The 22,141-nt window shown below is 40.0% G+C and overlaps 1 protein-coding gene across 1 annotated transcript in view; it reads left to right on the top strand.

The window, feature by feature from the left end:
- LOC119738061 (cortactin-binding protein 2-like) overlaps positions 1 to 20,408 on the top strand; it is an 85,135-nt gene extending 64,727 nt beyond the window's left edge. Inside the window, 5 exon segments of the mRNA XM_038212787.1 lie at positions 231 to 524; positions 735 to 898; positions 1,990 to 2,181; positions 15,421 to 15,487; positions 18,160 to 20,408. Coding sequence (XP_038068715.1) covers positions 231 to 524; positions 735 to 898; positions 1,990 to 2,181; positions 15,421 to 15,487; positions 18,160 to 18,529 — 1,087 coding nt within the window. The 3' untranslated portion in view covers positions 18,530 to 20,408.
- Positions 20,409 to 22,141: the final 1,733 nt, after the last annotated feature.

The raw sequence follows: 22,141 nt of genomic DNA, 5'->3' as shown, positions 1-22,141 counted from the left end.
ATTTTTCCATGAGGCCAATTGGAGGATTTTGCAGGATTGAGGCTACATCCTAGCAAACAGGCCTAGGGAGTTAGGGTTAAAATATATGTCGTGACAAGTCTATCCTGTGGTCATTCATGAATTTTTGCATCAGATGAACATTTTTCAACCTACTAAGTAACATGCATAATGCCATTGTATTTTAACCACTTTTGGTTATTTCCCCCTTTTTTTATTCTTCCTATGTACAGCTCCGGCTTGGATCTATCCACCCAGCACTGTTTCCGTTGGGTCCACCTCCACCACGACAGGGAACCGGTGGCCAGCACCTTACCCCGCTACCTACTACGACGTCTCATCAGCCGTGCCGGCGGCCGGCTCCCCGCAGCCGAGGACCCGGCCTACCGGGCCATGGAGTGGATCTGCAACGTCTGGCAGCGACTCAACGACTGTTTCCTGCGGCTCAAGCTCAAGCACACTGTGCTGGGCCCTAGGCACTTTCGGGCGTGCCCTGTGGACTCAGAAGGGCCCAACTCGGTATTCAGGTAAGGGTGGTGGATTGTTCAGTTAAAAATCTTGGTGAACTTCTGTTAAAAACGCAAACGTGTTTATTTGGGTGCTAGGGCTTGATAGCCTTTTAAAGTTCGGGAAAAAAGAATGTACCAAGGGGGGTTGCTACAGTTGGGATGGATTCGGGGGACAAATACCTGGAAATTAACCTTAATTTGTGTCATTATGTGGTATTTTTTTCTCAGATGGTTTTGCTTGTCTTGGAACCACGCCATCGCACCGCAGATCGAGGACACGCTCCGCAGAAAGAACTCTGCCAACTCGCACAACTACCAGCGTCTGGTCAGCACTACGCTCTACGTCTTGCTGCAGAGGGCCGTCTTCCCTGGGTGTCCCTTCATGGGGGAAGGTAAGACCCTCGAAGTTCACAGAGCCCCCTCGACAGAGACTGTGCCTCTTTTGGGCAATCCTTCGGGAGCTCTTGGGTTCTTTATGTTTTCTGTAGTTGTCTTTTAATTTGTATGTGTTGGTTTTTACTGTTTATTCCGAGAAATAAAGTAAACGTAAAGGGTTATGGCTTCTTTGGACACAATTTTGTATCAGCAAAATAGTCAATAAAATTTAAGAATCCATATTATCATCATGGAAAATACACCATCTTGGGGGGGGGAAGCACCCATCTCTTTCATTTACAAAAAAAAAGGCCAGACGAGAAACTACTTTATTTTTTTTTACTCGACCTTATGATAAGCAAGTCAAACAAAACAAAACATAACGTAGCGGAGAACCTGTGCCATGCAGTGTACATTGCATGGTATTTTGGCCGGTAACCGATTTTGCGCTAAGCAATTTTTTCCTGTGCTTAGTAGTTCCATAACTTTGTGCCCCTGATCCGATTCCAGTGTGTGCAGCGTGAGGGTATGTCGTAGGGATTTGTTGTGTGAAGTGACACACAGAGTTTTGGAGCTGAGAAGAACCAGACTTGTGTTGGGCTCAATTACAACACTTCTTGATTATTTATTTCATTTTTGGTGAAAGAAATTTTGGAAATATTACTAACTTTTCACAAATACGCTGTAATATTTAATAGCTAAAGTTATTTACATCACGGCAAATGGTACCTTAAGGGAGCCTTCCCATAGGATTGTGCACAAAATGTTTCCAACTTAAAAGACCCCTAACCCTACTTTTCCCTTTTCCTGCCCCCACAAATTTTGGTATATTTATGTTTTGGACCACGAGCAGTCGTTCTAGCCTATATGGATATTAATATTTTGCATCTAAATCGTGTGTAAATAGGAGTTGTGGCATTAGGGAGAAATTGAAATGTCAAAAAATGTCTCCTTATATAGTTAAAGGGTTCATTAACAGGAATTACGTAGGCTTTAGATTATGAATTTGTATAAAAATTGATGTGCCCGGCTGAACAAATATACATTGGAGGTCGTTAATTTTTCTTAATACCTGAACACATTACCATCTGTTTTTTCATTGTTTTAGAAGCAGATGATTACATGTCCAGTTTCCGGGGAGTCAACGAACTCTTAGCTCAGCTGTCCTCACAAAAAACTAACAGTCTCAAACGCTCACCACGGCGGAGTAAAAGTCTCGATCGCAGTAAGACAAGCAACAAAGCGGCGTTGATGGCAAGCAAACAGCAGTCTGCTTTGGATCTAGATGGTCATCATTCAGGTAGGAGGCTGTTTCATGTTTGGCTACATTTGATTTAAATGCCATTTGTGCAGGCAGCCTTTTTTGGGGTTTAAAATATCGCTTCAGCAAATGGCAGTATACTTTGGTTCTGGATGGACAACATGCAGGTAGGAGGCTATTTTGTGTGTGGCTGTTTGGGATTTAAAATAAGTTGGACAATGTACAGGCAGTTGCTTGTTTGTAACATCTACCTTCAGCAAACAGCAGTCTGCTTTACATCTGAACAATCAACACATTGCTAGGAAACTGTTTGTGTTCGACTACGAATTGAAAGTTAGTTATGCCGGTAATTCCCTGTTTAGAACATCTAGGTTCAGCAAACGGCGATCTGCTTCGGTTCTAGATTAGCAACATATGCATAGGCTGTTTTTTTCTGAAGTTATACAAGTGTTCCAATTTTCACTATTATTAAGCAAGGACAGCTATGTTTGCTCCGTTTTATGATAATCTATTCAGCAAAGAGCCATTTGTGCCCAAATAAGTTCATCCAAGTAAGATTGTCTTACGTTTTTTTAGTTACACAAACTAATGCATTATGAGGCTATCGCTAATTGTTACATTAAATATGCAGTAGAATACAGTTGAACCATTACATTTATAGCAAGCATAAATAATTATATATTTTTTAGTGCCAGTATCATCAAATGCGTAGTGTGAAAATGTTATTACATGTATTTGTACAATCACATCAGCTTTTGATTGAAACACAAATACGACATACCAAAATCTGGCTTTTTGTAACTAAACACACACAACTTCAGAATCTTTACTTGAAGCAACTGTGCTCAAAAGTGAATAAGCAGGGGTTGCCCTTAACTTTTTTTTTGACTGGCCAGCCGGACCAGTTGGCTAGAATTTTGACTGGTCCGCCAGGTTTTTGACTGGTCCGTCTTATAGTACAGCGTGTACCCACCAGTTAATCAGTTGCACATAAGTCATAATTAGACTATAGTCAACACCCATGTCATCATGTCACCTGAGCAATAGAGGTCTATTTTCTTCCTCCATGATCTGAGGCCGCAAATAAAAAATATAGTTCTGCCTCAGATTACATGCCTTTTAAAAATAGGGTCGGTCGGTCGGAATTTTTGGGGTTTTTTGGCCAATTTTTTTTATGCAGATTGAATGGGGTATTCAATTAGGCCTCAATATGCGAAGTTTTAGCCTGATTTATTTTCATTGCACTACGAAAGCCATACACAAAATGATGGCCACAAAAAGTGAATAAAACCTACCTTAATTAGGCCAAAAAAAATAGTTCTGCTTCCGATTACATGCCTTTCAAAACTAGGGTCGGTCGGTCGGAAATTCTTTTTTTTTTTTTTCCAATTTTTTTATGCAGATTGAATGGGGTATTCAGTTTTAATAATGCGAAGTTATAGCCTGATTTCCATTGCACTACGAAAGCTATACACAAAATGGCAACAAAAAGTGAATAAAACCTACCTTTAATTATTGTCAATATATTTACGTTCGATAATTTCAAAAAATAATGGAAAATTCAGGTCGTTCGCACCATATGCACAACGCTAGTCAAAACGCAGGGAGCTGGCCAAAACTCCGAGGTGTGTGATGTGTGCGTGTGTGGCGAGCGGCCCACCATGGGCCGACAGACCCGTTTTTACGGTCAAAACTTTCAAGAAACACACGGCACAAATACGAGTAGTGCGATCTCAAAATGAACTCTTGAACACAGAAAATACATACATAGACAAGCTAGATCAATTCTGTAAATTAACTTGCAAAAGTGTTCTTTCTCCATTGGTGTTTTCTTGGCATTTTTACGATGTCGAATCCGACCAGTTGACAGAGCACGTGCCTGCACAATGCCTAGCCGGGCTAGCGCTATCGATCGCATAGCCATGCACAGACTAGTTACCACATTTTCATCATGTCTTCTAAATTGGCGCGGCGGGAACCAGTCATCGCTGCATTGAGCTGGGTTTACGCGCATGATTATAGTCACCGTGACATCGAGTTGCGAAGTAGTCATATCGCGAAGCGAATTTGTAAAAATAACGGAGGTTTCTTTTGAAAAAAAAATAGCGAATGTAAGTAAGAAACCAAATAAATACAACAAGCATTTTTTTGACACAGATTTTTTCAGCTGGCCAGCCGGACCACTTGGCAAGGTGTTTCAGCTGGTCCGCCGGCAATTCAACTGGCATTTGGCCAGCGGACCACCGCTAAGGTCGAACCCTAGCATAAGGGATTAAATATATGCTTGGCCACTTTAAAATAAGTATGTTTAGAATCAGCTAGGGGCCTGGACGCAGAAAATGGCCCAAACCGAAGGCAGCAGCAACAACAATGTTACGGACGATTGAAATTACGTATTAATGGAAATCGCTGACAATTGTATTGGCTCCCCCGCAGAACCCACAATTGCATGAAGAAGCTTGAGACTGTACATAACGATGCACTATTAAAACAGGTTTTGTTTTTTTACCACTGTTACAAGTAAAACTTTGGGCATTACGCACTCGTAACAGTTTCCTGGACCCATTGGTCACTGTTAGCGCCAAAAACTGCCCTGCCTATTATTCCCTATAGCGCCCGTATAAATACAATGTAATACAATGTAATACAATATACTGTACATGGAGAACGTGCTAATGGGTCAAAGTAACATTCTCCCTGGAGAAATAGAAGGTTCACAAAAACATTGTAGACGGAGACAGCGTTGACTTGCCGGCATCGATGCATGGACCGGCCTCAAAGCAATCTAAGTGATACAGGCAGCTGAACATAAACACTAGATGAAAGTGATAGTAATAAAAGTAATAGTGTGTTTCCTCTCTCATCAGTAAATACACTTCAGAGTCTGGTTTCAAACATTACAGTGTTGTCATCCCTGGCTGAGATTGCTGCTGTAGCATTTCTCTGGTCTGGTGCACTTCTTTTGAGAGGTGGGGTAGTTTGCTGCTGGGGTTGTTTTTTGCAGCAAAACACCTCTCTGAACGCTTCACGGTAAGCTGTGGTCATGGCAGCGTAGATCAAGGGATTAATAATTGCATTGATGTACTGAGGAATGAGATATATCCATTTGTAATCTCCTCCTGCCTCAGCTATTAAAGGATTAGGAATCTTAGCTAGGTTGCAGATCCATGAAGTGAGGCTGAAGATCTGAAACGGTGTCTGCATAAGAAGAACACCGCGCCATTAACAATCAGCATTTTCGCCACTTGGTTTCGGATTTGGATAGCGTTGGGGTCGTTACTGGCGATGCCATCTCTACCGCTGCGTTTGTGGAGTGTTTTTATGATCCGCAGGTACATGTAGATATTGGCTACCATTGAAATAAGCCAAGGAACAGCCAGTACTTGTTCAATGTAGTCGTTTGCCCATGGTGCTACGGGGGCACAGCTTGCCTTGCTTGAAGGGTAATTCTTGTATGTTTCACCGTCTGGCCAATTCAGACAAACAGTTCTTAGTCTTGCTTCCAGAGGTGTTGCTGTAATGGCAACCAGCAAGCCAGCCAGCCAACAGATTGCAATCATTCGGTAGGTTCGTCTTCGTCCACGGATTATGCGATGCTTAATGGGATAGCACAGGGTGAGATATCTCTCAAAAGACACCATAGTAACTTGTGCCGTGGATGCAAAATACCCTGTTTTAAGGACGATGAAAAAGCTAATGCACTGTGCAGAATTCACGAAAGGATCGTGATTCACAACGATAGAGGCAGTATGTCTCCAAATATTTAACACACAGGACAGACTCAAATAGAGAAGATCAGCTAGCGCCAAGTGTGCAAGGTATCTGAAAGTATCTGTTCTCAGTTTGGGAACACGGAACATGACCAAAAGGAAAGTTAAGTTACCGACGACACCAAGACACCAGATTATCGGCATGATAATGGTTATGATGACAGTGTCCGTTGGAGTATAAAACCTGTCAGAAACCTCCTCCTGACTGATATTGACAACATCTTGTTCACTGCACTCACCTGACGTTATACCGGCTCCCATGCTGGATATTTCTTTCACCACAGCTTCCTTGAAAGTTCAACATTCTTACAAAGCTCCAACCAATCCATCTGTAGTCCAGTACGTGCACAGTTCCAGAGAACCCTGAATTAAGTCAAGCTAGGAGGTTCCAAAGTTCCACAGATTGGTTCATGTGCAGAGCAAATGAAAAAATCTCACTGCTGGAGAGAGTGTTTGGTCATGATGTGTCTTTTCTCCCTGCCAACTGCCTGACTGAAATGATTGAACAGCTTTTCGGGTTATCGTTGGCTTTGTATTTACATGAAATACATTCGTTTTTTTTTATACCATTGTATGTTTGTTTGTTTTTGCCAAAATAAATAAATGAATTGAGGTCCGCACGCTCCACAGTTGTTAGCTAGCCTCTTGTTCTCAGATAGACGCGTGACATGATTCCTCTGTTGATTGGAAGGGATGATGGGGGTGTGTTTATTTTGTGTCTCGGGTATTTATGAATGATTAATGACATGCAATGTTGCCCACCTTTCATTTAATTTGCTTTTCCCATTCATGTACACGAATGTCATTTTCTGTAGATTCCAGTTTGAGAACATTAAAGTTGAACATTAACCCTACTCTGCAGACTTTAAGACATGCACACTCTGTGTATGTGGAGTTGTCCTTTCAGTCAAAATAAGTCAAGTGACTGTTTTTAAGAGCTCCCAGCCTACATATAGCAGGACTGACTACAGGTAACTGTTACTTTTTATGTCACTTGATACAGTGGTGACTGCTCTATGTTCCGACACCCCTATGTTCCGACAACCTAGATTGTGTTACTCCCGGTTAGGGTTAGGGTTAGGGTTAGGAATAGGAATATGTGCAGTTGGAACATAGGGGTGTCGGAACATAGAGGTGTAACCGATACAGTCCTTCTGATTTGAGGCGTGCGAACACCTAAAAGCTTCCTGAGAAGTGTGAATAACTGCACGCCTGAATTTCCCTGGACCACAGATCACAGACCTAGAAAATCACACATGTAGAAAAAAACACACGCCTAGAAAAATCAAGGTGTGCCTTTTTCACCCACCTGTAATTTCAAATCAGAAGGACTGCTTGATACTGCTTTTGTGGGTTGACTAAATTTGAGAATTCACAGTGTTTGCTTGAAAAATGACCTGGCTGTACGTGGCTAGCATGTATATTATTCCAGTCAACGCCATTTTGCTTGACTGATTGATTATTGGAATGATTGAAGTGTCGTGGGGCCCTCTGTTCATTTATTTCCCCATGTTCATTCAATTGTGTCATTGGCTGAAGTTACTCACTTTGTTGCTGAGCAACAAGAAGAATGTATTTTGACATGGATGGTGTTTAGGTTTTGATTTTGCGAAAGCCGTGCACAGTTAATTGGTGTTACACATATACCACCTTTACTGTAACATCAAACAAGAAGACACATGGGCCTATCATTTGAACATATCAAAACAAACGAGGGTCAACTTTGAAATATTACATACAGGTAATCTGCAGGAAGTTTGTAAACATCTAGTGGCAGAAAACTGCTCAAAACATCTTGATATTTAGGCCAAAAAAGAAAACGGGGGGAAAATGAGGTGTCCGCTAAATTTGGCTAAAAATTAGGCGAAGGGTTGCCTAAGGTGGGGGACTTGAACAACTTCAAGGAAATCCCCCAAAATAAAAGATTACTGTTGCTAACAACAATTATGTCAACATCAAAACATTTTCTCACCAGTAGTTTTGGGAATGTCCTTGAACTTGTTCAAGTCTCCCACATTAGGCAACCCTTCACCTACGTTTGAGCCCAATTTACGGACACCTCATTTTTGTCCCCCCGTTTTTGTTTGCTGGGCTAAATATCAAGATGGTACATCATTGTTCACGTCAATTTCCATAAGATTTTAAAAGGGTAACTGTACCAGTAAGCAACATGGTGAATTTGAAGTTCCTGAGGTTTGACAAGACTACTTGATGATATCTGGAGACAAAGTAAATGCGCGCAATTTTAGGGTTTAATGGTAGCCATTTTGGATCGTTACTACATGTATGCCCTCATAATCATTCAGTCACTTATTGCTTTAGAAAATGTTGTTGAAGTAAGGAAGTGTAAGTACCCTTACTTCAATAACATTTTCTAAAGCATATAATAAAAAGTATACCCAAATATGGGAACCAAAATATTACTTGACAGTTATTCAAGATTTATGCAAATTAGGCATATTTCCACAAAATCCTGCTTGGTAGCCATCATTTTCGGATTCAGCACCCCAAAATTAGATGAAATACATGTAGCTATGTCACAAACGTCTACCCAAAAATTCCTCTCCATGTAACATTTTTTTAAATATCGCCTAGACTATAAGATCCTTATTTCAATACATAACGATTTTTTTATTTGTTGAACATTATCTACTCATATCAGCAATAGGATGCTCGGAAAGGTAAGGCAGACCAAGACAGTGGTGGGAAAGTGACATTAATAATAATGAGGCCACGAAACAAGCAAAAGCAGAACACGAATGGAAAGTTACAGCTGTTAGTGTCCCCCAATCACTCCAAAACCTGGACATTTCAATTCAGAGTCTGGTTGCGCAAGTTTCAGTGTTCTCATCCATGAATGAGTTTGCTGCTGTAGCATTTCCCTGGTCCGGTGCAGTGGCTTGCTGTTGCTGTTTTTTGCAGCCAAATGCCTCTCTGAACGCTGCACGGTAAGTCGCAGTCATTGCAGCGTAGATCAAGGGATTAATAATTGTATTGATGTATAGCAAAACCCTATATATCACTATGCTATTTTTGCCTAATATATTCCACAAGGGATTGGGAATCTGTGCATAGAAACAGATCCACTCAGCGAGGTTCATGATACAATATGGTGTCTGGCATAAGAAGGACACCGTACCATTGACGATCAGCATTTTGGCCACTTGGTTTCGGATTTTCAATGCATTAGGATCGTTATTGACTATGCCGCCTCTACCACTGCGTTTGTTGAGCGTTTTTAAGATCCGCACGTACATGTAGATGTTGGCTACCAGTGAAAAAAGCCAAGGAACGTTCCTCATCGGCGGAATGAAGTACCCTGCCCACGGTACTAAATAACCACAGTAAGTCGACGTTGGTGGATAATCTGGATACACGTAAGCTTCATCATCGGGCCAATTCAGACATCGCACTTTCAGATCAGAAAGCATCACTGTGCTTGGAATGGCAACCAGCAAGCCTACCAGCCAGCAGATTGCAATCATTCGGTGGGTTCGTCTCCGTCCACGGATTTTGAGATTTTTGATGGGATGGCACAGGGCAAGGTATCTCTCGAAAGATACCGTGGTAACAAGTGCCAGAGAGGCAAAATACCCAGTTTGACCGACGACAAAAAAACTAATGCACTGGGCAGAATTGACGAAGGGCTCGTGAAACACAACTACAGATGAAGTGTATCTCCAAATGTACATTATGGATGCCAGATTCAGAAAGAGAAGATCAGCTAGTGCCACATGTGCGAGGTATAAGAAAGTATCTGTTCTCAGTTTGGGAACACGGAGCATGACAAACAGGAAAGTTGAGTTACTGATGACACCAAGACACCAGATGATCGGTATGACAATGGTTATGATGACAGTGTCCGTTGGAGAATAGAGCCAGTCGGAGACCTCCTCCTGACTGATATTGAAAGTATCTTGTTCACTGCACTCACCTGGCGTTATACCGGCTCCCATGCTGGATATTTCTTTCACCACAGCTTCCTTGCAAGTTCACCACTCTTACAAAGCTCCACCTAAGAGCTCCACCCAAACCAAGTCTAGTACGTGCACAGTTTCAGAGAACACTAAATTACCTCAAGCTAGGAGGTTTAATTCAATTCAATTCAGTTGCAATTTATTTCCATGCAGCAAATACACAATAGTAAATGATTAATGGTAATTGTACAATTATCTTCCAAGGTTCTAAAGATTTGTTCATGTGCAGGCCAAGTGCCTGACTGCAGTGATTGTGGCCTGCAAACTTCACAGTTGTTAGCTAGCCTGGTGTTCTTTGATAGATGTGTGACATCACGATTCCTCTATTTATTACAACAGATTATTGTGACCCTTTCACTAACTTATTCAGTTATGCCTTTCAGTAGAATGGAGAAGCCATTCTCACAACCCCTAGTTGTAAATGTAAATATTGGCCTGTTCTCTTTTATGTAGAGCTATTTAATTTGTGTCTTTTGATGCTATCTTTAATACAATTGTCGGTGGATACTGACAATGGAACACTGACTGTTCTCTTTAATTGGCCAGAACACCAAAGAGCACACTTTGTTGCTTAGCAACAAGACGAAGTACCGGTAACAGTCTTTTATGAAGAGGGTATTAGCAAGCATGCAACTTTTCCTCGGATCAGCTGATTTCCTCTTTTTGTACTTCCCAAGTGTGCCATTGAAAATAGAAAAACACTGTACAAAGTCTTGGAAAAATTTGAATTTCCTCTTTTTTGTGTGACTTCCCAGTAACATGCCTGTATTAGGTACCTTGTTTTTTTGCAAAAGCCGTGCACGGTTAATTTATGTTACACATATGTAACTTTTACTGAAACATCAAACAAAAAGACGCATATCATTTCAACATTTCAAAACTAAGGTGGGTCATTTTTTGAGATCTTATATAATCTGCATTAAGTTCGCAAACATCCAATTTACCGTGAAACTGGTGGCACAAAATTGCTCAAACTATAAACACTTTGACAGTTGTGTGCATCTGAATAATACCAAATACTTGTACTTGTCTTAAGACTCCAGTAAGATACATGTAAGCATAATGTGTGATGAGTGCCATACACCAACATTATCAGCGCATTTTGTGAAATATCACTCTGTGAATCGCGTTACTAAAACTCATACATGTATCTGCACAGATTTTATAAAAAGCCACAACCAATAATAATAATAATATATTATAATAATAATCAGGGCACTTATATAGCGTTCTTACACAAACTGGTATCACAACGCTTTACACAAGAAAACAATGTAACATTCAGATGCTTTATTACATGTAGGTGAAAATATATTAATACATTTAAAATATTGTTCAAATCAATTCAATTCAAATAGACATTTTTTTCCATATACAGCAAATACACAATAGTGAATGATTAATGATGATAGTTATACAAAGATACACTCAGAGGGAGAATTTACAAGACAGACCTTTAAAGGGAATATACATCATTTGCTTTTACTGTAATTTTCAGAAATGGATGGAATTGGGGGGTTGGAAATATATAGCAAATTTAGTTACACTGACTTTTTTGAGGTTTTGGGTTCGAAAATGCTATAAAAACCAAGAAAAACAATCATTTTCTTGTAGTCTGGTTCCCTGACTCCATATAAGAAGAAACAGAGCAGTTTACCTACATTGGGGAATTGTAAGGTCAGGGAACCAGTCTAGCTGGCTCGTACCCGTTCATAGGTTTGTAATCGATTGCAAACAAGTGCAATGGTCAATTGGGGCCAGTATTTGGAAAAAAAGCCAGTTATTTCCAACGCTGATCGGCCGATCAGCGTTGGAAATTGATACAAAAATGCCACTTTTCTTGAAAATGACAGTATACCAGGTGCCATGATTTTACAGGATGCTTTACACTGTCATTCACTAACAGTCCAGCAAGGTATTTCAAAATGATTTGGTAGTTTTATTTTTTGATGTTTGCAAATGTTGTATTTTCCCTTTAAAAGCAACTTAGGAGGGAGCACCATCTTCGGAAACCCCTGAAATGTCTCAAAATAAAAGAATATGCTCACAATTTAAATAAGATCAAAGATGGAAATGTAGCAATCGTCTTTCGCTGAATGTAAATTTTACTCGCAAACAGTAAATTTGGCTTATGATTTACCTCAACATATTTACAGAGAGAAAAAAATGCTGAGTGTTTACAGACTTGTGGTTGTTGTAGATTTGCTCTTATCGTTTCCATGAGATGCTGAATGGGACTTGGCAGAGAATGTGGAACAATTTTTGCACCCAAAAGCCTCTCTGAATGCCTGTCTGAATTGCGTATTGAGGGCGCAATAGATTAGGGGATTAACTAATGTATTGATGTACTGAGGAATTCCACCGATCCAGTTGGCGTTATCCAGGGTGGCCAGAGGATCAGGAATGCCAGCCAGTGAAGTGATCCATCTGGAGTAACTGAAGATACGATACGGCGTCTGGCACAAGAAGAACACCACGCCGTTGACAATCAGCATCTTGGCCACTTGGTTTCGGACTTGTAAGGCATTCTGGTCATTGTTGACCATCCCGCCTTTGCCAGTGCGTTGATTGAGTGTGCGAATGATGCGCACGTACATGTAAATGTTGGCCAGCAACAGAATGAGCCACAAGAGGTTGACGATGGGTACAACATAAGCAATTGCCCAGGGTCCTGCAGATGTGCAGTACGCATGGCTTGATGGATAATCCAGGTAGGTATCGTCGTCGGGCCAGCGCAGACATCGGACTTGAAAACCGATGGCGGTGGGGAGGATTACCAGTGCAAGTACCACTGACAACAACCAGCAGAGGGCTATCATCCTATTGGTGCGTTTCCGACCACGGATTCCAAGATGTTTGATGGGATGGCACAGGGCCAGATACCTCTCAAACGTCACCGCAGTAACCAGTATAATGGATGATTGGTAAACCGTGTTGATCGTTCCGGAAAATACAATGCAGCTAGCAATGTGCCGGAAGGGTACATGGTGTGCGACGGGGGAGGCCAGGTAACCCCAGATCCGAAATCCAAAAGCAAAAGTCGTGTAGAGGAGATCGGAAACTGCCACGTGTGCCAAGTATATGTTGGTATCAGATCGGAGTTTGGGGACGCGGAACATGATGAAAAGAAAAGTGGAATTGATGATGAGACAGAGGGACCAGATTATGGGCATAACGACGGTTGACATGTAGACGTCTACGGGAGTATAAAGCCAGGCAGAGACCTCCTCCCGACTGATATTGACAGTATCTTGTTCACTGCACTCGCCTGACGTTATACCGGCTCCCATGCTCGATAGTCTGTACAGCTACAGGGTCAAGACAACTCAGTTTTATTTTAGCCAAGTTCTACACCATTGACACAAGTCGAGTAAGCGACTTAGATCCTTAGGTGCTTGGCAGCAGAAGAGCTTCAGCTGTTGCTTTTCAGAAGTCTTGTTGCTGACTATGAACATGATAAAAGGTGTGTCAGTCGTCAGTTCATTAAGTATTTATGATGCTGAAGTGAAATGTGAATATATTCATTATTAATCATTTAACCCCTTGCTATCAACAGATAGCTGCTGTTGGTCATGCTTGGCTGCACATGCATCAGAATAACTCAGTGCAGGATAAGCCTTATAGGCTCATATCTGGTGCGAGCCAGAATTTGCTGTGATAAGATTATGTACAAAGTGCTCATTGTGCGTACATGTAGATATATTCATAACTTTAAAATACCAAGGGCACAAGCACATGCAACTTGAATTTATAGGTCCATGCAATAGGCTCTCAGACGTGAAAGTTTTTGTATTAATGGTTAACAAAAGCGTCCCTGAAATGGTGAAATATAATCATTGTAGGTACATGTAACCAGGTAGAGGCTTGGTTATTGATTCATAAATATTGTCAACAAACACCACAAAGTAAAACCCGAGTGGACTTGAGTGCGCACTACGCATGTGTGTTTTACTTTTTCGTTTTCGTTGTAGTGGGCCATAAATTGCAACCTTGGGGTTTGTTAAGGCCAAAAAAAAAAAAAAATAGTCAGTCTCTGGTCAGTGCGAGCGTCGATTTTAATCATGCGCATTAATCTGTTTTTTCCCAAAATGTTCCGCGGTAGCTCCAGCAGCGCCCTGTATTGCCGCACCTCCTCAAATTTTGTTTCCTACCAAAGAGCACCAAGGAATTGGAAATTGCACCAAGGCAAATGATCGAGGGCACCAAGGCAAATTATGGAGGACACCAATGTTCATGAGGACACCAAAAAAAAGCAAAATAGTACCCCACCTTGTCTGTACAATCCAAGCTTGGAAAAAAAAAAAGCTGCGTCGCCGCATCAATTCCTGAACTTTGGTCTGACCAGAGACCGAGTATTTTTTTGGGGGGGCCTAATGGAAAAGGAGCCGTAATTATCACTGTTTAATGAGTCACACTCATTGCTATATTAACAGGCCATCAAGTTAATTTTATACTGAAGTATCCTTTTATGCACAAGTTATATTTCATCATTTTAAACAGTTTAACCGTGTACTGACAACCAAGGTTGCGTTGCCACGGTGCCATTTTCAAGAAAGTTTCTGTAGGAATTATGAACCTCAAAAGTGATTCTTGTGGAAATTCGATCGCACAAGCATTAAAGAAAAAGGTCTCAAAAATGATGATATAATAAAGGCTTAAAATCAAAGCAAATGGGACACACAGATGCATTTCACATATCGTATTTTCAAACTTTTGTTGTGTGGGCCAAGGTGACGTGATTACTTCAACAAGCAGCAATAATAACAATAATAATTTTATGTCCCCTTTTGTGTGTTTTTAGATTAATATTTACACTGTAGATATATATAGTTCTGTAATTCTTATTTATTTTAAATTCAAATTTTTCTTGTTTAATTTTCTTGTTTAATCTTCTAGTGTTTTTTTTTTATTTCCTTGTAATAACCATGCAATTCAGCATCCAGCTGCGAATTGGTCTAACAAACTATGAATATGAATATGAAACAATGCAATTCTCAAAATTAGATGGACATCTGTAGTTGGAACACTGACACATCGGCAAGGGTCTGGTCGCATGCAATTATAAGCTTGCTTGATGGGGTTCAGTGCCTGTAAATTAGTTTTCAAGGTAATTGACAGCTGTTGCATTTCACAGTTGAAAGTGCGAGGATTTTCAAAACCTTGGCTTGTCACCGCATTTGGTTCATAATTGGCTTCAGAATTGTGTACATATAAGCCTCAGATATCAAATCAAAGTAAAATTGTGTGGATGTTTTTGAGAATGGGGAGCCTTTGTGGGATTATTTGAAAACTGATATCAGCATACCTCTGGTAGGTGATGCAAATAAGCAGAAAAGTAGCTTTTGTACAGGAGGTCAGGAGGATCATATTTCATTTCAGTTAGACACGTTCTGTCATATGCATGCATATGACACGTTCTGTCATATGCTTGAAGAAAATGTATGCTAATGCCTTAGATGCTTTTAAAAGCCTACTTACTATGAATTATTCATGGTCCATATTCATAATCATTATTATTATTTTTGTTACAGATATGCATCGCAGCACAAGATCGATGATACCAAGACGCGTCCCAAAACTGCAGGCTAAAATGACCAGGTAATTATGGAAACAGGGAATTAAAAGGAACTGGGACAACTCTTATGGCCCTGCTTAACAGTCAGCAGAATAGTTAGACTGGCATGCCTGTACAAGACAATATTTATGCAAAGAAGGCATATGACCATATGTTTCTTATGTATAGTCATAGCTGCCAACTGTTACGAAATTTTCGTAATTATTACGAATTGTTTGTTAAATTACGAAAATACGATTTGCCACTAAAACGTTACGAATTTCCCATTTTCTACCTAACGAGAAAAAAAAGTATCGTTTTTGACCGAAAACTTCTGGCGGAATGTCGCGATAATGGATGGACTGGTGACAAGTCTAAAAAGAATGCAGTCAAGCACCTGATAGACATCAATGCAGTGTGCGCAGTGGAGTACTTGAGGACCAGACTAAAACTATTTTTCAATGGTGTGTCATTTGTGTGCATCTCGTGGATGTGTGGTTGTGTGTACTGTATGTGAGTACTTTTCAGTGACGATCGTGAGCACATTTGGTCGCTAATTGCCGGGATGAGACCCATCAGTGCGAGATTTTAATCATGGAATTTAATAAGAGTATGGTTGGAATAATTGGTAATAGAGTTTGAGTTTGTCACAACGTCCAGAAAAGATAAATCAGCATGCGTTTGCAAGGTATATTTGGCGGGATATTTCTATTGCATACGGTGGCCCTAAATCATTGTGTGTAAAAACATTTATACGAACTCGAAACTCCACATCGATAGCATGCATCTCAAAAAAAATATGCGCATGTTATTATTGTTATAATTTATTTGACTTCAACAAAGAAATACAGACATTGAAACAAACTTAATTGAAAAAAAAAATATTGATTTTTTTTTATAATTTTTTATTTTTTTTTAAATTATCTTTTGGCCTACAGTACATTATTATTCACAACGAGAAGGGTATGCACATTTATGTGTACATGTAAACCATGTACCTGTACTAGATGTTGGTAAAGCTTTTGATAAAACGAGCAGTTGAAAATGACCGCGCGGGTTGATTACTAATTGGGATTTTGAAAAGTTGGCAGCTATGTATAGTCGGACTCCCTATTATCGCGTCATCCCTATTATCGCGTCATCCCTATTATCGCGGCATGGGAAATTTCTCTTTTTGCGTTGCCAAAACTCCTTTGTGTCTTTCGGGACTTTTAACAATGTTTAATAAATATGAACGTTTTCCAAAACTTGCAAATTTTCCCTCACCGTGTCTGCTAAAAGGTACCGTCTGTATTTTAACATAAATCTTTAATGGTGCTCTGTCCATAAAAGTTCCATTGTCTGGTTCCCACTCTTCAGCTGCAAATGTAAAATGAAGTCAAAGGATGATATTTGCACCGCGAAATCGTAAAAAGTTTTACGGGATCAAAATAAGCACAGCACGGTAACAAAACTAAAATGGCACACCGTGTAAAGTGAATGGTGCCCCCAATTGCCAATCAGCAGACTTCAGTCAGTGATTTGTGTTCTCCTTTCAGGGGAAGGGCAGGGTCTTAAGACATCCTGCAGACATATAGTCTTTAATCAACTTGAACGTTACAGGGAAAATATCAGACTTTGTTCAGGGGATGTTTTGGTCAAACATTAACAATAAATAAAAAAGTTGAGATGATTATAAAAACCACTTCCCACATACCGCGATAATAGGGAGTCCACCTCCATTTGCACACTCCGCGCATGTCTATTTTCACAGGCATCTTATACGGAATAAACCACACCACCGTCAGATTTTTTATATCAATTTGAAAAGGAAGAGTTATACTACACAAAAGACAGGACACTTCGGGAATGTTAGTGGGCAATCTCTAATCTGAACGAGAAACGTGATAAGCACCACGATAATATGGCAACCCATCCTACTAATGTTAAAGTCAACACTATCCTCTGATGTTTGCTTGAAGAGGTTCCCCGTAGTTTAATCCACGACATCACTCCAGGGTATTTGAATAAACCTTATGGTTGAAATTAAAAAGGTTCCAATTTAACCTGTTTTGTTTCCACCAGAGTTGCAATGACTGGAGTCAATGACTCGATTTGAGTCCGACTCAAGTCACAGTTTTAGTGACTCGACTCGACTTGAGTCCCTAAGGGTAAATGACTCGACTCGACTCGACTCGAGTTCCTCATCAGAAGATTCGACTTGATTGAAGGCTAATAAGACTCAAGTCCCAAAAATAAAATCAAAACTTTGCGAAAAGTATTTGCAATGACCTAGCAGTGCAACTTTTATGTTCTTTTACAAACATACAACGTGTCACAGCCTCCCACCTCATTGTTTTAGAACGCACAAAATACTATCCAGGAACCGGATTTTAACACATTTTTTGAATTCGTTGTTTCATCATTGGCTTTGGGTGTTTTTTATAAAGCTCTTGGATTCTAACGCCAGCTTAATTTATGCCCTCCTTTTTTTTTTTTTTATTAATGTTGGTAGAGCCTATATAGTGTTAAAATATTCATGACTGGAATTGACTCGAGCTAAATATTGACTTGACTTGACTCGACTCGACTCGACTCGACTCGACTCGACTCAACCTCATGACTGGACTCGAGCCATTTCTTTAAAATGACTTAACTCGACTCGGGTCACTTCTTTAAAATGACTCGACTCAGGTCACAAAAATCAGTGACTCTCTACAACTCTGTTTTCCACTAGTGACAGTAATAGCAACCCGGTCAGCTCAATCCAGCCTGATCTGATCCCCTCCTCTCCCATCGAAGACAAGGATCTCCTGGAATCTCTCCTGCAGCTCCAGGGAGTCCCCGTGGACTCCAACTTGGACCAGCTGACCCAGCTTCACGAGAATCTCCTCATGGGCAAGAAGCCCGGAGGGAGGGTCGTCGGTGGAGGCAAGAGGAAAACAGAGGGTCAGGGGAAGGGAGAGAAACAGATGAAGAGACCAAGCCCCGAGGATGGGTCAGCATCGGCGACGTCGTCGGGAGCGGCCACGGGACGGCACGAGAAGTCGCGGAAGAGGAGCAAGGATGAAGACGGGGTGTGGGACGTCTGGGAAGAAACGGTTTAGCTAGATCGACTGTTCAGGCTCTCGATTATGGGTCTCAAAAGTATGTGCACAAAACAGGGATACCACACATGTCCAAGTACTTGGATCATTCTGTAAATTTAGGGCCAATAGTCTGACATTCTTTCCTGTCCCTGTTTCCTTGATACTTTGTGATGTGCCATTCAAGAATCATTAAAACTACATTTGTACTTCAGACAATGTTTTTATTTGTTGGGTAGGTAGTTTGCAAGTCATAATCACTCTGGAAGGATAGGAGTTCATCAGAATTATAAAATCACAGATGTCAGATGGGACAGGGGGAAAAGTGAACCCGATTTATAGAATGATCTATATGCACTAGGACACAGAGTCAAGTTCGACTGAGTTCGACAGTAGAATGCAGTAACGAGGAACACCACTAAAGTAAACATTTGGCTGTAAGGAACATCTCCATTGCTCCAATTTTTACCTACAATTATGGAGCATTGGCAGCCGAAAATCACTGTAACAAATGACCAGTAAACGGAACAACCTTATTGTAACAATTTGTGTCATTACCATTCAAGCATACATGTACCTGTGTCAGGGTGGGCGTCCAAACTTTCAAATACCTACTCAGTCAACGTACCAGTAGTCTTGGTGTTAAGGCTGTATTTCCAGCATGCTTCAGGACTCCGATTAGCTCTGTACTGAAAATCCATCTCGCTGGAAAAATTGAAAATTCTCTGAGAGTGTTTAAACCAGGCACACCTTGGTTTGAATTGATAGTTAGAAACTCACCACACAGCGTGAAACTCATGTTCCTTGAAAAATAACAAACGAATGTGAAACACTGTTTATGTTGTTAGTATGCCTTCTGATGTCAACATTCCATGGAGTCAAACGGATTTCACTAAGGGACTGCACGCAAATTCAATTGAGTTTCGCAGTTTTCATTCAATTTTGTGGTGTAGTGCACTTCTATTTAAAAAAAAAAGAAAGCTATTACGTGCTGTGCCAACTATGAAAGATTGGATGCATTCAATACGTTTGATACTGTGAGTTCTCACTTCATTCAAATTCCAACAATGGAAAAATCTTGAAAGAAAAAAAAATAATAATTTTACAGAGCATTCATGAAATTCCTGAGGCAGCTCTCCTTTGTCGTATATGCATGACCTTGATAGTCTGATAACCAGACTTCTATGCCAATAACAATGCCTTCCATTTTTCAGCTTCTTGTATCCCACCTTTTTTACTGACTATCTGTATGCTGCATTGTTCTTTTAAGGCAAAAAGAAAATGTTTTATACCATTTCTACAATTTTGGATATTGAAAAACAAGAAAGAGATCAGTCAATTCAGAAACTATTAGACAAAAACATGTGCCTATCTGTGGAACAGAATGCCTTCATTTCCAGATCTTTCAAAAGCACTGATTTTAAGTGGCAGTTTTTACCTCTCGTCAGTTTTTTATAGAAGCAAATTTAAAGGATCAACAGTTGCTGATTCTTCCACATATCACGTGACCAGATCTGGGAAGACAAATTTATGCAAAGTTTCAAAACCGTTTTAACGTGAGCACAAGACTCATTGGTATATTTTGTTTCACTGTAGGCTTATTGCATTTTAAGAGCTTGTTTAATGTCTAAGTTAATGTCTCAGTAGCATGTTTACTTTCCCAGATTTGGTCACGTGTAACATTTCTGTGGTTGATCAGTAGGGTAACAATCAATGTTCTATTTTGGTGTAATTGTACAAAAATCAAGACTTTTGACAAATGATCAGCCATACAAAGTCTTCTCATCAATGTAGCCTAAGCACTGCATGCCTTCCTTTGCTAGTTGGAATTTTTTTTCCACACTCAAAAGATTTTGAACATTTTGTAGTAGAACTTGATACAAATTACAGTAATTTGTTTAGACAACAAAATGTCTCAAGAGTGTTTACTCTTTGCTATTGCCAGGTGCCAATTGTTGTCAAGTTTTATACAGTTTCTCATAAATGTGTAGCTCACAATAAAATATTTGATATGGACTTATATGTGGATTTTGATCACCAAACAATATGGTTTTATATTTGCTGTAACTTTTGCCTCCTGTTTTGAACCATATTTTCCTTTTCCCCCGTTTTTAAAGCTTTGTTTAAACTTATGGTGTACCTCCAATCTGGAGTTTTAAGTGTAGCTGCACCCCTTTTTCAGTGAACTCCATTTAATTTAGACTGATGTTGCTTCCATGTCATGCTATTGAAACAAGGATGGTTTTTGTTCAGGCTTATAATGGCAATATCCAAAATAATTTTAACTTAAATACTGGAACTGACAGCAATCTTTTTATCGACTTTTGTACAGGTTCAGAGCCATCAATTTTTCTCGTTTTTAAATATTTACATTATCGGAATGCATTAGTGTAAATATACCTCTTGTTTGTATATTCGTGTCTGTGGAAGTTGTATGCAGCAAGTGTTCAATAATTGTGTAATGATATGCTGATTAGTGGGAGAGTCAGTGTTTTTCAAAACTCGGGTTTGCCCTCCAACTTTGGCTTGAAGGCTCCAGCTTCATGATTTTAGACCCTGACTAGAATGAATCTGAATCAAAAGGCTTCTACTTGATTCTAGGGCAGGAGCTCATTAAGCCAAACTGGAATGCAACCAGGTTTTCAAAACGGTCAAAGCTTTGCGTGTTGATGAGCGGTTCCATGAATAATTCCAAGCAGTGACGTAACTAGGGGGAGGGGGGGGGGGCGCTTTTTCTCCAAAAACTGGAGTCAGTAATTATTAAAGAGGGCATTAGATATGCCTGTAATGGATATTCATGTTATGGAGCAATCAGAAAATGGGAAACACCATCCCTTGGGGAAAACACAATTTGTGGCGCTCCCCCCCCCCAACTATTTGATTGAAAACATTTTAATGCACTGTTAAAGTGATACATTTCAATTGCTCTTTGCTTCCCTTAAAAAAAATTGGGGCAACCAGGTGCTGACTGACCCCCCCCCCCCCCCCCCCCCCCCCCCGTCAAGTTTGACCTTAGTTACGGCGCTGGTTGCAAGGAATTTGTTGTGCATTATTTTTATGTCATGGTTGAAATTGGAGAGTTCTGAGAGAAAAAAAATAACATTAAATTTGTATAGTTCTTTTTAAACCCTGTATGTTATTTCGTAAATAATGCTTTGTGTAATAAATAGTTGCCTTGACTTCGGGTATTATGTAAAAACCAATGTTGATTTCGTGCATAACTTTTGTGTAAGATTTGCAGTACGCTGTCGTGTAAAAAGTGTAGTACTCAAAAAAATAGTATTAATTATTGGTTCTCTTCATTTGTAGGTGTCAAAATGTTTATTTACGTCATGGCGCGTTAGACTTTTACCATGTGGAAATTATATTAGGTCGTTTTTTTTTACCATGTAATGTAAATTATGTACTAATACTTTCTATTAATAGGAAAATGGCAATATGTTCAAACCCGCCTCAACTCAAAAAGAAAATCAAGCAATGTGTAATAACAACAGCGTTAGGATCTAGGAAACAGCCTGGCATGTTTTCCGGTGCGATAATAGTCTTGCATTAATTGCGAAAATCATACATTCATAATTTTTGTTTTGCTAAACATTAATAGGCCAAATATTAAGACAAACAGGGTATTTTTCC

Source organism: Patiria miniata, unplaced genomic scaffold (assembly GCF_015706575.1).
Source record: "Patiria miniata isolate m_02_andy unplaced genomic scaffold, ASM1570657v1 HiC_scaffold_3, whole genome shotgun sequence".
In the NCBI taxonomy this organism is placed as follows: Eukaryota; Metazoa; Echinodermata; class Asteroidea; order Valvatida; family Asterinidae; genus Patiria; species Patiria miniata.
Note: the sequence above shows the minus strand (reverse complement) of the source record. Positions and strands in the feature narration are given on the sequence as shown.